This window comes from Actinia tenebrosa, unplaced genomic scaffold, assembly GCF_029948245.1.
Source record: "Actinia tenebrosa isolate PJP-AT-01 unplaced genomic scaffold, QUT_ActTen_1.0 PGA_scaffold12__29_contigs__length_12842862, whole genome shotgun sequence".
Classification (NCBI taxonomy): domain Eukaryota; kingdom Metazoa; phylum Cnidaria; class Anthozoa; order Actiniaria; family Actiniidae; genus Actinia; species Actinia tenebrosa.
This window is the reverse complement of record NW_028292572.1, coordinates 1,597,214-1,612,548: the sequence shown is the minus strand read 5'-3', so window position 1 is coordinate 1,612,548 and position 15,335 is coordinate 1,597,214. Positions and strand designations below refer to the sequence as shown.

The window sequence follows — 15,335 nt, the reverse complement described above, 5'->3', positions numbered from 1 at the left end:
GATGACTCAAATTCAATATTTCTGAAAACTAAAGCATCATTCAGGTGACAAACGACAAACAAGTTCCGGCTTAGATAGATGACTGATTTTAGCCTATGCGGGCTTCCTGTGTAATCTTGGAGCAAAAGTCAAGAAAATAACTTATGTCAAGAGTTATATGTGCAGCTGAACAAAATCAAAAACAACCATTTCAATTATTTTCCATTGGCGACAGTTGAATCTTTTCTAACTTGCAACAACAGGTCTAGAACTAAATGTGTTCTTTACTTCCAATGCAAATGAGCGTCTAGTGTTTAGCATGATTTGGGGGGTGGTCTGATTGTCGGGGGCCCCTCATTTGCATCTGCAAAGGTCGTCTGCATTGTTTGTTGAGCTTCACGTTTGTATTACAGGCGCGTTGGTGCTCTTCTCTCCTTCAAGCTTGGGTGACTTTTTCCATAGAATGACCACAACCCTTCTCTTCTTGTTTGCTTGAATCCTGCACCATTGAAGGGCTGCCTCTTACGAGGAGATCAAAAGGTAAGGAGAAAAAAGAGATCTCTCGTGGTTGGCTTGGTGAACTTTGTTTTTCCAAGCGACCGTTCCAGTATTTTCTGCACGCTTTTTCTCTCGATAATTAATCTATAAGCGTCTTTTCATCTTTAAAAGATTTGCTCTGGATTCAAAGCATACTAACAATTTATTGAATGTAGAACTCGAGAATTGGCTTCGTGATCGTGCAAATCCAAAGCTATTATTAGACTACTAGATTAGATTTCTTGAACAATTCATAAATTTTGTCGTCACTGACCGCAAAAATACTCTAGTTCTTGGACGATCTTCTTCGAATAAATACTAACTCGTCAATTCGATCTTCGCCTTTCTTCCAGCATGTCTGAAGAAGTAGTAGTACGTCGTACTGGAAGAAGGATCGAGTCAAAAGCAAAGCGATGGAGCGCTCCGCCATCAGAGAAAGGCTTTTCACCTGCGATCAATACTCCTGATCAAATAACTCGTGATGTCCGAGGTCTAAAACTTCGCCAGCGCGTTTCCATCGTTCTTGGAGACGAAGTTCTTCGAGAAGAGCTAGAAGAGGTCGTTGGGAACGTAGATATAACGAATAAAACTACGAATCTCAAAAGTTACCGTACTTATCAAGATTTCTTGATTCCAACGGGAGGGATTGCTGGAGGAGCACAAGGAGTACCAGTTACACCCATAGCAGACATAAGAGGCATGGAGACGATCAAATTTTCTAAAGAAGAACGCTTACTTCGTTGTAAGATCGCTGCAGTCTATCGTCTGACCCTAGAGTTTAACTGGGCTTCTTGTGACTATGATCAAGTGCTCTGTACCGTAAGTTATAAATTAAATTTATCTTTGTTCAGAAATCTCAGCCATTCATTTATTGCGCATTTCTTGAAGGTAAATTGAATTTATTTTTTATTTATTTTTATTAATCACACTTTACTGGAGGCGTCCAAAAAACGCTAATAAATAGAATAATTAATCCTTTTGGCGATGTTAATCAGTATCTAGGTTCTTCTTGAATAATCTATGGTTATAATATAGATGGTTTCTAAGATAACTGATATTACTTTGCAACATTCATTTCCCTATATAAGGTTTTCTTCCTACACTGGTGTCGTTTTATCTTCATATTTCCCCCCAAAAAAACATTGCTGCTTTGATCTCAAAACTAAATCAGGGCAAACATCTGTTTGAAAAAGGGTTTTACTAATAACATAATTTTGAGGCAGACATCATTTTGTGTTTGCATCAAACAGCTGATTGCATGAGGTATATATATATATATATATATATATATATATATCCTATCATTCTACCAGGATTTTGTATCATGATTAACAGCATTAAAGTTATGGCTGAATGAAAATGTTGTAGACTTCAGGTCTCAAAGGATTCTATTGTTCTCTTGGTTTTTGTTTGAGTATTAATTTTAACAAAGATTAACTTTTTATTGGAAATTAGTGGTAGAAGGAATGAAATATAGCATAAATAAAGTCAGTATTGAAGGGTTTTTGGGTAGCTGTTTACGAGGTAATTTTTGGTTAAAACTTGAATAGCCCATTTAAGTGATCAGTAAGTTGAGAGATACGATGATACCCTGGTGCTTGGGCTCAGAAAGTAATTTTTTTAAGGTGGAGCTCAGTCATATAAAGTTATGACTGAAAATTGCTTTATAGGAGCCTCTGAAACAAATAGATAAAATCTTTGATGATGGCCGTCAGAGAGAACTTAGAGAAAGGACTAAATATTAATCATGATTACCGTATTTCATTTGTAGATGGTTAGTAGAGTGAGACCTATCCTAATCATTTTGCTTCAGTCGAGGACCAAAACGCATTGTTAAATAGCTATCTTACATATTCTTTTGTAGTGTATATATCTATGGATAGTCTCTAGCATTCATAGAATCAAAAGTAAACATGTAAGTGGCTTTCTTCAGTTTACTATTTGCTCGTTTTGTTTTAGAATCAAACATAGTATGGTAGTTCTATAGTAGTATATTAAATACACTGTAAATCATAGATAATAATAAACAATATGACCTGATCTGCTTTCTGTGTTTCCAGTGAACATTTTCTTGGATTGCCTAGAATTACAGATTTTTTCTTGTAGTCTCACTGACTCTTTGTTCTGTGTTGTCCATGTGGCTTAGCTATAGACTAATTAAGTAAACATAAGACAAACTCTTCCTAGGTTTGGCTATATTAAGCATGTTGTACACATTTATATAAATTAAGTTATCGATGAATTTCAAAGTATTTTTAAAATAGTTTTAGAAGTGTGCCTGCGTGTGTATATGGGCCAACATTAAAATATATTTATGTGTTGAAGCCAGAAAATACTGCAAATTATTTGACACATTGTACAGTCGTTATTGATTAGCAATCTGTAATAAGAAAAACTAGCCCATCAATTATTAATGCACTAGAATCTTTTGTGGAAAATACTATTTTGTTTAGTCTATTTTTAAAGTATTATTTCACACAAAAGAAAAATAGTGTGACTTTCCTTCAAGGTTTCGTAGTTACTTTTAATAATATATCTTCAAACATTAATCTTTTTAACCATCTAATAAGGGCAAGCAATGCAAATGTGTTAGTAATTCATTCATTCATCAGACATTAATGCAAAAATGACTAAAAGTTGATTTATTGTTAAATAAATCTGTCATTTTTACAAAGTACATTGGTGGTGGCTGACATAATCTCTTAGATGAAAAGGCTGTTTTTATTTTTGTCTGGCTGACTCAAACTTGTTATTTCACAAAAGGATTATTGAAGCTCATTATTATTACCCCTCAATGTAGCCATCTGATCTGTTGTTTTAATGCTTGTGTCGTTATCTTTGATAATTTAACCTGTTTTTAGATCAGAAGAGATAACTAGCTAAAAATTGTGTGAGTTGGGTTGGTGTTTCTAATGAAACAATAAAAGGGTAAATTTTACTCCGTGAAAAGATGAAAAAACATTTTGGGCGCTAGTCCTTTGTCAGAGTAAAAGAGAAAGAGGTGGTAGAAAGGAGTGTTTATATACTGAGAACAAGACAACATTTTATTAACAATTTGATCGGACATGAATTAAGCCATTTCTATTTTACCTATTTTTGGCTTGATTAATTTTTAACAGAATATGTAGGTCCAGAAATTATCCATATCTCCCCTCCCCCCACAGGGAATTTTTTTGTTAAAGACCTTCCACCCCCAGAAATTCTAATTTTCTTCCATAAAAACTGTAATTTTGTTCTTTAAATTCCAAATTACTCTGTGAGGAGGGAAAGGGATATGGATAATTTTTGGTACTGCACAATAAAATTTAAAAATTTTTCAAAATTAAATTCTTGACAATTTTTTTAATTTCAAAATTTTTGCTGTCCTTCTTAGGCCAGAGCCACTGAAGATGACTACTACTACCTGACCTCTCCTGTAGGAGTACTTTTCAATGAGATAACGGCAGCAAGTCTCATCAAAATGGACCTTGAGGGCAACACTGTTGAACCTGGCAACACTAACTTTGGGTCAAACAAGCTTGGTGATCAAGTACACTGCATTGTATATGAGGCATTGAAGGACGTCAACTGTGTGATGTGCCTGACATCAATCGCAGTCAAAGCAGTGAGTGGTGCTTCCTAGTTTGCTTATCAATGTTTGTGTCTATCATAACTTGCACAAGGACTTCTGAGCCCCCTCGAAGTAGGAAGGGGACTGATCGAGAGTTAAAAATTAGCTACAAAAGGGAAGACTGAAGACCACTAATTTAGTCTCTCCCCCTCTGTGCTCCCTGTTGTGAAACAAGTTTCTCATGTCATAATTATATTTTTTTGTTGTCGTAGGTCAGTGCAATGGAGTGTGGTTTGCTTCCCATTTCAAAGGATGCTGTTGCAGTAAGTGTATTACGATTCTCTAATGTTCACCAATTTAACCAAAACTACTAATTCACGGGACAAATTCTGATCGGCTCTAATTTTCAGGCTTGTTACTGCCCGGGGGGGGGACTCCGGGAAAAAAGTACCGGGGATGCTCGTCGTATCTCTTAGGGATAAATGCGAATTTTTGAAAATCAGCATTTTCTGGTATCTCTTAAGGTGTCGGAAAAGGAGAGCTAAGCGCACATCGATATGGCTTATCCTAGGCGCTTTTTATGTAAAATTTAATATTATTTGTTGTGGTATCTCTTAGGGGATTAAAAATCATTCAGCCACGCCCTTTTTTAAATACTTCCAGTATCTTTTAGGGGTCTTTTTGAAAATTTCCGACGATCATCCCCGGTACTTTTTTCCCGGAGTCCCCCCCTCCCCCCTCGGGGTTACTGCTCATTCTATGAATATCCTTGGACACAACACTGGCACGATCACAATGCACTCTTGTCTAGCTGTATTGTGAGTTTTGCAAGAAGCAAAAAATGTCATTAATTTGAAGAATTGATTTTTGTTCAAATAGGTTGGCGAGGCTACATACTATACATTAAGTGGAGTGGGGTTTGATAAAGAGGACAAGGAGGATCTGATCAGAAAGTGTGAAAAAATTGACAAGGTAACACTGTCACTAGAATGAGAACTACCACCATTCTCTACTTTCACGTTCCCATAATGCCTTGCGTCTTTGGGGGGTAACCAATCGAAAAACTGTCCCAAATTGAAAGGTTTCTTAATTGAATTTATACTATACCTGCTTTTATCTGTACAATACTGATTATCAGTTTATTCCAAGTTATTTCTGCGTGTACAGATCATCATGAGCTTTGGTCTTACAGAAAGTGTATTGACTTACAAAATTTTTTTTACCTTAAACGTCTTCAAGCTTCTATCTTTTTCTGTTTTTTACTTCTTCGTTGTATTTTTGGATACCAAACAAGGTATTGTCAACATTGTCTGATCAGCCTTCAGCAAAATAACCCTCTGGCTACCCCCCAAAGACAAAAAGTATTATGGGGATGAGAAAGTAAAGAATTCTTGGAATTCAGTGGGTGAAGAGCCACTTTGTGGAAATGCCACTGTTATTCATGTTTATTTATTTATTCATCATCATTTATTAACTCGTGGATACGCGAAGCGTAGAAACGAGTTATTGTGAGGGGTCTGAATATGCAAATGTGTCACTCGCTCACTCACTCACTCACTCACTAAGATGTTAGCAGATCGATAATTAAACGTTTGTTGATCGTCTTACGTCATCCGATTACGAATGTTACACGACACTAACAAGCACAAAGCTCTTATACCATATAGATTACTTTGATATTTATATGAGGAAACGAAATGTTCATGTTCCATGTGGGATACATTTCTATCACCTGTAGACGCCGTGGGGGCCCACTGTGCATGCGCAGACTCGCACATAGTTTTATCTTTGAATTATTCATATTATACAATTAACGCCTGAAATAAAATTTCAATGAGTTAGACCTTTTTTTCTGATGTATTTTAAAAAAGTAAACAAAAACGCTTATTAGGTACGACGTCAACATTTCGATTTCAGACTGAGACTCGTAGATCGAGCCGGTTATTGAAAAAATTAATTAGAACTCAAGAAGAGAGTCTGATTTCAAGCTCTGGAGGACTTTATTTTCCATAGGGACAGCTCAAAGTCACGGTGGTATTCAGCATGAATCTCATAAACTCGATCGAGAGAAGTCTTATTATTACTGATCAACAGTTGTATTTACTAAAGTAAACTTCTTAAGAAAATAATCAATGTAGATGTATACGTAGATCGTAGAAAAAGTAACAAAAGAGGAAAAAAATACCAATTCCAATGGAGTTTTGACGGAATTTCCGCCAGTTTTGTCATTTAAATAAGCCGTTGAATAAAAAGTAGATTGATCGCCACGCATTACAAGATTACAAACAGCCGAAGCAATGCTCAGATTGTATGTTGAAATGTGCAAAGGTCTAACGAGAATTCGCTACAATAAATAATCATTAATTTACCAACTTGGATGAAGGCAAAATAAATAGCATTTATAAACGCATTTCTATAAAATATTTGCTCAGTTCACAGTGTAAATAAATAGTTTCATCCGAAACAAATGTAGGAGCCGTGACCATTGGAGGTCAAGATAAGTAGTAATGTGAATCAACACGCATAACGCAAGGCTTTATGTTTGTCGTCCCGATCGGCCGATTATCTTGTATATTCAGTTTTTGAGCTCGTAGGTCGAATGTTTGCTGGAATAAAACACACAGCCCGCCTTTGAAATTAAAAACAGAGAAAGCGTTTTCAAATAAATCTTTTTCAATTATACTCTATAGTTGACTCTACAGTTGACTCTATCGAAGTTGTAGTCGAAGTTGTCTTTCGTATTAATTGAAGTTCAGACAATTAATTCATCACAGAAATCGCTTTCAAACTCAACAAAATAGCGAAGAATTAGGTGTTAAAAGGAAAATAAAAAGGACGATTACTCATCTTACTAGATAAATTGAGTATTCAAAATATTAAATCGAGCGAAATATTTGGAATCCTTTGAGAATGTCAACAAGCCGAGGGCACAGGAAGACCAATCTAAATATTCGAAAAGTGCAACAAGTATCCACGAGTTCGCCTAAGGGCCTTTGATTTAAGACCTAGAATTATTGAAAAAATACCACACCACAAAGTGGTATTAAGCCAAGTGATATATAGTCAAATACAAATGGTACTATTAATTTTATTAATCCTTCAAAAACAGTGGTGTTTCGTATCAATAACATATCTATAAAAAAGAGACTTATTCCTCTCAGTGCAATGCAGTTTACAGAAAATACCTGAGACAATTTATTCATGTTTGTGTTCATTTGGATTCAATCAACAGGTTTTGTTCCTGAGGAATGTTGGTGCCGTTTGTATTGGCAAGTCAATAGAGGAGATGGTGTATGTTGCTCACTTGCTGAATCAAGCTTGTCAGTATCAGGTATGGTAATGATTATACTGTGCACAGGTTAGCACAACACGAAGAATAGACCTTCTTGGCTTGGGCGTAATGCTTTTCCATTTCTGACCTTGTGTCTCATTCCCTAGAGTATTATTTCTTTGTTTAGCAGTTGTGCATGAGAAGACACATGAATATGGATATAACTCAAACAAAGAATATTATTCTCAATGGAATGACACATGGTCTGAAATGGGAAAACATAACCCCCACACTGAGGAGGCCTATTGTTTGGAAAAGCATGACTTGAAGTGGAGTGCTTCTCAACACTTTTCAAGTGCCTTAACTGCATACAGCACAGTAAGCAAGGTTTTTCCTATCTCTTATAACATACAAAATGACCGTAATCGCTATTTTGGATACAAATGACAAAATAGAAGTTGTGCTCTCATAAAGCATGTGCCCCTAACCAATTAGATTGCAAGATTTATAACAGCTATTTTATATTTCTATTTTAGATCAATGCAATGAGGGCTGGTGTGGAAAATCTGGTCCACATTGATAAAGATGTCAGGAAGAAGATATACCAGTCTCTACATGAAGCTGACGATACCAACCAGAACAAACAAAGAAATTCAAGCATTCTGTTCGCTGCCTGGATGCGAATGCTTGATAGCAAGGTATGCAAAGCATTAATGTTACAATATATACCAGTATATAATAGTTTCTCCTAATTAATTTGTAATATGTCATGGAAAAGACACATTAATTTTGCTCAACATTCTAAAATGGTGTCAGAAGTTAAAAGTTTTAAACAATTTAGCTTTACAGAATAACCCATGTGGATTGGTGAAGCATCGGCCTATTGTTCGGCAAGTTTTGAGTTTAATCCCCCACAGTAAAAATAAAAAATATAAAAAAGCTGATATTTTAAAAAGGGCAAAGATGTATTATATAATCACAAAGAGTTATCTAGCATATGGCCCTCTGATGATGACATTATAATTATGCTTAGAGGAGTTTGTTTTTAATAAAAAAGGGCCACAAGACTGGATACGAGTACAGCACTGAAGTCTTTAAGAGGGAGGAACCACCGAGCCCCACCAAGCCCACCAAGGCCAAGACGCCAGCCAAAGCAAGCTCTTTCCGTTATGAGCAACAAGACAGAGACCGTAACCCAGTTAGAAGAGCACATACTACAGGACGGGCTTATAACAGGTAACCACCTCCTTTGCCCTATTCACTGGAGAAATAATCAAAAAGTTGGAAAAACTAAATCCCCCTAGCTGGCCTCCATAAATCTGCTACAGCCGTTCTTCTTCCATACTCAATATTACTACTCTTCCCAGCAGACCGAGGCAGTCATGATTTATTTATAGTTTTCGTAGCATCTGTTATGTTAACCACAAGTGTATTTCAAATCAACCATGCAATGCCAATGTTGTAGCACATGGATAAGTTTACACCTGATAAAAACTTGACTGCACTTCAGAAACTTGTCCATATGGTACAGCATTGACATCATGTGGTCAATTTGAAATGCACTTCCTGTTAATGTAAAATATACTATGGAGGCGATAAAAAATGAAAACTGTCCTGGTCTAGTTGGAAGAGTGGTAAAAAATACTTATGAGCCATGAGTGGTTCATTTGTAATCATACATTATTTTGACCACCACTGTCCACTTTCAATGCTCGTTTTTTGAAGAAATAGAATTAAGAGCTTGGGTTTGAGTTTGATATAAATCTGGATCCAACCATAAAAAATGTATAATTAGTATATTATGAAAGTTTTAGTATCAAAAATATTTTGGTTACAGAACCAAGCTAAAATGGCTGAATGAGCCTGTCAAGTCAACAGAATACAAGAAAGAACCAAATCTGGAGTCACCGAACATTGAAACTGTGATTGCTAAGGACAGACAACCAGAAAGAACTGACAAGGATGCAAGAGAAATGGTAACAATAATTCTTGTTTTCCTTTACAAGTTTTCACGTATTCCCTGCATCTTTATTTTGCCTTATTTTCTTTTGCAACATTGGTGTCAAGATGGTTTCATTAAGATCGAGGCATCAGAAGTTTAATGAGGTCTGGGTAATGGGGAGGGGCCGGGTACCATTTCCCTTTTGAGTTTTCTGCCATAAACACAGGTTCAGTAACTTTTGGGGGGGGGGGGGGTGTTTTTCTCTCTTCTCACTAAGCTTATATGAAGAAACCTTATCCAATAAATCGAAGTAAGAAATGCTTTTAAGATGTGTACCTATGTAAGGGTAAAAACCATCTAGAATTTCATGAACAAAATAATGTTCTCCATTTCAGAATGAGATAATTGAAGAATCTGTTGGTGTGAAAGTGGAAGCTATATCAGAGTCTGCACCGGATGAAGAAGTCAAGGTAGTTGAGACTACAGAAGAGCCCACAAAGACAACAGTAAGCTTTATCTGATAACTTGATTAATTAGCTTCAGTTTTGAATTCTGTTGTTGGCAGTATTTTATGAATCAAGAAATGCTCATTAGCAACAAAGAATAAACCTTTTTTGCCTCTTGCTGGGTGAAATTCAAATATGGTTTTCCATACTTTGATGCTCTAGTACACTATAGCTAGAAAGCAATCTTCTCACGAGTCAAGTCTCAGTTTCTTCTTTGTTTGCAACCATCAAACCTTTTTAATTCGATCGCACAGTATTCACAGATTGTTAACAAACAACTGCCCTTTTTATGTCTCCCGCTAGCTTAATGACCAGTCCATACACCAAATCGATATATGGCAATCAAATTGAATAACTATGGTTTTGGACCAACTAGCAAGCAATGCGTTAACACAAAAATACAAAAGCATATTTCCCACATGTATGAGAAGCTAGTCAGTCCAGAACAATAGTTATTCAAATTGGTCTCCATATTTTGATACAGTGTTAAAGATAACCAATATTATCATATGAAAAACCTTCGGGAAACGCACGGCTTCACCTCGAGCCAAATATTTTCCCGAACAGCATTCCCACTCAGTCAATAAGTACATAATCATTCAAACTCTTTGTTTTAGGTGACGACAGTAGTAACAACTATTGAGACAAAGGCAGAAGAGGAGGCTAAAGAAAAGGCTGATGAAGCAAAGGAAGCTGATGACAAGCTTCTTTCTCCAGAAGGAGACTCAGGACATGGCTCCAAGAAGAGAAAGAAAGTCAAGAAGAGCAGAAGTTTTAAGGATGCCTTGAAGGAGACCTTCAGCAAGAAGAAATCTCCCGAGAAATCTAAAGAGAAGCATTCCAAGAAGGCAGCAGAGAAGACTGACTAATAAGGAAGACCATGATTTCAGCTACTCTATGTGCATAAAGTACAGCAACATTAAAGTATTTTAACATAAAGTATTTCGAGATCCAGTAACAAGGCTGCCAAATAAGCATTTTAAAAATGTTGGTGTCAAAACGTTACAACCAATAAGTAGATTTTTCTGGAGAACAAAACATCGTTCAAAGTTAAAGGGCCACTTGGACGAAAATCGCTCCAAAATTAAAACTCTTTCATTCGAGTTGGAACTTTGCTGAAATAATCTAGAATACAGTAAGAACCACCCACTGGAATATCTTTTTGATATTCGAAAGGAAAGGGCCAAAATTTTACGATTTATTTTCGTCCGCCATTAATTTCTTTGAATCACAGAATTCGACTCAAGAAGACTGGCACGAGTACTTATGACGTCATTTACTCAACCCAAACCAAAACATTGGTGAGTAATGTATGTGCCATGTTCGTAAAACTCGGTTTATTTGGTTTATTCAGAAAATATATAATGTTTCATTCGGTTTCCTAACTACTATATGACCAAATAATGTCTAGGCGCTGAAATTTTTCAGTTTCAATAATACTGACGATCATAATTCGAAAATTTCAATACATCTCGGCACGCCAAGAATCACAACAAAGTAGGACGCATGGACGAGATTCTAGCGGTTCCATCGCGCGAAGTGACTGAGATATTCGGGATTTATTCGAATCATTTTAAGGATAACAATTTTTCAAGGCATATTTACATACGAGGGCAAAGAGCAACCCCACAATTTGTGTCCGCGAGACATCCGACACAATGAAAGAAAAATCTACGAGCTGAGTGACAGACGCCGCTGTCGCGCGAGTAATAAATAAGAAACCTTTGACATGTTCTATTACAAAGATGATATTAGATAATCGTATGTTTGTACCTATTCAATGCATAATAAACATTTTGAAGCAAATAATAACCGTTCTGTAGTAAATCAGCTAGGAGAATTACGAGCTCACATTCTAAATTATTCGGCACGTAGATCTAAGTATATTGTCACAAATCTTTATATCACAACGCAGAATTCAAAAGGCAATCGGTTGTTTTCATAACATCAATCACTATTAGATTACATTGAAACTTCAAATTTAAGATCTTTATATCATGGACAGTACGTAGCAAATACAAATAATGAAATGAACGTAAGGAATTTTTATGAAAACCTCTTCCCAAGCATTGCTTCTTCTTCTAGTTCGGCTTCATCTTCATACATTATAACTTATGGTTCTAACTCTTCAGGATTGACAAAGCGAGCGTCCAAAGGAGTTTCCATCATATTTGAAGAGGTATCAAAGGTTTAAAAAAAAGTCTGTTTAGAGATTCTTTTCACGATAACGCGTTTAAAACATCAAATAAACTTCAGGTAATCTAACAAGAAATGTATAGTCAAAACGACGCTAACATAACGGTGTTGAGTAAATGACGTCACAGCGTAAAACTGCTGTACATAATGACTCGTTGGCCGTGACACAAAGAAATTAATGGCGGACGAAAATAAATCGTAAAATTTTGGCCCTTCCATTTCGAATATTAGAAAGATATTTCAGTGAGAGGTTCTTAATGTGTTCAAGATTATTTTAGCAAAGTTCCAGCTCGAATGAAAGAGTTTTAATTTTGGAACGATTTTCGTCCAAGTGGCCCTTTAATACTCAACACATTCTCCTCCTTCATTAAAGAGTAATAAGTTGTTCACAAGCTGTTTTTTTCCAGAGAAATCTAGGCTAAAGACATAATGGCAATCTTTTAACCTCATTAGTTTTAAGTGGTGTTAAGATTCTAAATCTTTGTAGTAAACGTATCAATTTATGACGTTTCAAAGCTAGGTTTGAAATAATTTTAGTGAAAGGTTAAAATAATAAAGAGAATATTTTGGGGTCAACTTACAATAGGCCCCTTGCACTGAGCCCCGAGACAAAAAATTATTGTTCTGGGGGACAAAACAATGGATTTTTTTTGCATGAAAAAAGACAGCCTATTGTTTTGTCTCCCAGAACAATAATCCTCCAGGAAATCAATTCAAGGGGTCTATAAAGCTTTTAAAATATCCAGTCATAATTTCTAGTAATATTCTAAGACAATCACAAAACAACTGGGCCATATTTCAAAATATGCTTTTAATTTTTAACTTACTTTTTTGTGTCTTCTGAAATTGTTAAGATATGTATGAGATAAATAAATAAAGTGTACTTACAATAAAAAATATGTGCGCTTGACTCTTTCAAATGATTAAATATTTGATAAAATGACCTATTCTGCTATAAACGTATCATTACCCATAATGTATACAACCAATTGAATTAATTTGTTAAAAGAGCATTCATTTGAATTGCCTTAGGAATTTTACATTTTTTTATAATTCTGTAACCCTTAGCATTTACTAGCTTAGCTAAGTACTTTTCATGTTATTCCTGTAATTCTGAATTAAAATTAATTTAAACCCATTTTAAAGATATGTTGACAGTTCTGGCCTTTTATCCCGAGGGATTTGTCTAATCCTTTTAGGAATTAACGTGTCTAAATCTCCCTGTTATCAGCATGTATAATATTGGGGGATTTACAATGACCTCTTGAAGAATGTTGAGTCCCCGCCAATACAGCAAGCACTCACTCACGTAGCAGCATTAATAAGGACTTGGAAACATTTCAAAATTTAAATCTGACATGGAGAGCAGAATTCAGGAAAAAAAGTCTGAACTTCCATAATCTCAAATCTTTAGATAGCATTATACCAAGTGAGAGAAGTATTGGAAATCTCCACAAGTTAGCTAGTAGCTTAAAAACCAACAGATTGAGTGTTCCTTTGCAAAGTAAGCAGAATATGACTGATGTGATTGGTCCAATGTTGAAAGCCATGATCTAGCTCTTTGCTTCGGATGTTTTTGACAGGCTCTTTAGGAACATTGAACCAGCTTTGCTTCAAATAACAGCTTAATATATTCAGTTTTACTGTGAGTATGTGATATATGTTAACTGATTGATTGCAGGGTCTGTGGGTAACCTTTAAAATTTCTGACATCAAATGACTTGGCCAGTCCAGCGGCTTTTATTGCCTCCAGACCAATATCTCTGTAATGCAAAAATAAGGTACCAAATTAGTCAACAAGTATTGATTAAAACTAAAGTTTCCCTATGATCAAAAACCAGGAAAAAATGACTTGAAATAATAATTTTAGTCACCAATCATATAAAAATTCTATTGAAAAGACCCTTAAATTCTTTGAGAAATCTATGTTATCTAGCATACTTACGCGTCTTCAAATCCCCAACAGTCTTCTGGGTCCACTCCTAGTTTAAATGCCGCAGTCAGAAATGCATCAGGGGAGGGCTTGGGGTTGGTATAGTCCTCATTACCAACAACAACATCAAATAAGTGACGAACACCAGCTGCTGCAAGGGCTGTTTTAGAAAAAAACTCTTTTTAGGGTTGGGCTTCCTGTGTTTCAGTTGAGGGTGGGAGCCCAAAAAAGTTCACTTGTAAGCCAGAATTTTAAAAGCACGCGCATCGTCCTTTCTTGTTTACAAAACGTAAAATAAAATTTCTGTTTTTATTAGTACAGTCTTTATAAATTTGATTGAGTATCTAATCTTGCTTTTTTGATTTACATTGTTTTTTCTTCCGACTCCGATCTGGCACGTTCAACACGGCACGTAACTACGTGTCAACATAACCCAACCTCCAGCGAGGTTAATGGCTTATAACGGGTTTATAAAGAAAGTTTTTAAGCTTACATTCAAGTAAGTTTTTTAGAATATCAAAACAGAACGACAAACAATTTCTCAAAAAAATTTAACTAACCTTTTTCGACTTGTGCCCGAGAGCTACCTGACGCAACAGCGACTGGTATTCCTTTCTTCTTGGCTTCATAAACAAAGCGTAAAACGCAAGGTATAGATTCAACAGTAGACAGTCCTTTCAGAAATACAGTTCTTTTTCTTTGGTAAACCTCCAAGGGATCTAGTATGATCGATTGTTTGATCGCTAAGTCTCGAATAATGTATTTACCGGGCACTCCAGCGAGTCGAAGAAAATCTTTCTTGGCAAAATTTAACCCCGTCTCCTTGCAGATCTCACACCAGGCTTTCCAGTGTAGAGGCATAGTGTCCAAAACCGTTCCATCACAATCGAATATTAAAGCTTTGACATCTTTTGGTATCACATTCTTGGTTTCAACGAGGGCTGGCATTTTGAATAGAAGTTTCGCAAGGCCAAGCAACGGATTATTTATACGACTACAAATTCTACAGTCGTAGTAACATGGAGCCGCCGAGAGCGTTGAGAGTGAACCTCAAAACCTTTCGTATCTGTCCTCAGACAATCCTTGAAATAATTGAATGCGTTTGTACGTGTAGGAAGACATTACCGTAAACAAGCGAAAGTAGTGACTCCAAGCATGAAAATTCTTACTGAAAGGCCAAGGAAAAACCACATTTACGTCACAACCGATTACTCACCCCATATGGCAGTCCATATAAGGAGTTTTCGGAGGTGTGCTTGGCATGTTATTGTCCTCGGATAAAATATGTAAATAGATCTGACAAACAGACAATATTAGGTATTTGATTAAGCAAAATATTTTGGATGCTACGGAAAAGTGAAAGGTTTTGGGAAATGAATCTTGGTAACTATCTTAGGGGTAGTTAAGAGATAATGATTTTT

General features: G+C 36.0%; 2 protein-coding genes across 2 annotated transcripts; one reads left to right on the top strand and one right to left on the bottom strand.

Moving 5' to 3' along the window:
- Positions 1-342: 342 nt before the first annotated feature.
- LOC116291292 (alpha-adducin) lies at positions 343-13,119 on the top strand. Its single transcript, XM_031698455.2, has 11 exons — positions 343-519; positions 870-1,335; positions 3,890-4,120; positions 4,339-4,389; positions 4,946-5,038; positions 7,299-7,397; positions 7,874-8,035; positions 8,395-8,573; positions 9,175-9,313; positions 9,675-9,785; positions 10,403-13,119. The coding sequence occupies exons 2-11, from the start codon at positions 871-873 to the stop codon at positions 10,652-10,654; spliced, it is 1,782 nt and encodes a 593-aa protein (XP_031554315.2). The 5' UTR covers positions 343-519; position 870; the 3' UTR covers positions 10,655-13,119.
- Positions 12,774-15,096, bottom strand: LOC116291294 (uncharacterized). Its single transcript, XM_031698457.2, has 3 exons — positions 14,475-15,096; positions 13,927-14,074; positions 12,774-13,744 (listed from the first exon to the last, which is right to left on the bottom strand). The coding sequence occupies exons 1-3, from the start codon at positions 14,860-14,862 to the stop codon at positions 13,645-13,647; spliced, it is 636 nt and encodes a 211-aa protein (XP_031554317.1). The 5' UTR covers positions 14,863-15,096; the 3' UTR covers positions 12,774-13,644.
- Between the last annotated feature and the right edge of the window lie 239 nt (positions 15,097-15,335).

Coding starts and splice junctions, on each gene's coding strand:
- LOC116291292 (XM_031698455.2), top strand. CDS start 871: ATGTCTGAAGAAGTAGTAGTACGTCGTACTGGAAGAAGGATCGAGTCA. Junction 5,039..7,298: donor AGTGTGAAAAAATTGACAAG/GTAACACTGTCA, acceptor TTCAATCAACAG/GTTTTGTTCCTGAGGAATGT. Junction 8,574..9,174: donor ACAGGACGGGCTTATAACAG/GTAACCACCTCC, acceptor TTTTGGTTACAG/AACCAAGCTAAAATGGCTGA.
- LOC116291294 (XM_031698457.2), bottom strand. CDS start 14,862: ATGCCAGCCCTCGTTGAAACCAAGAATGTGATACCAAAAGATGTCAAA. Junction 14,075..14,474: donor TCGGGCACAAGTCGAAAAAG/GTTAGTTAAATT, acceptor TTTCTAAAACAG/CCCTTGCAGCAGCTGGTGTT. Junction 13,745..13,926: donor TGTTGGGGATTTGAAGACGC/GTAAGTATGCTA, acceptor TTTGCATTACAG/AGATATTGGTCTGGAGGCAA.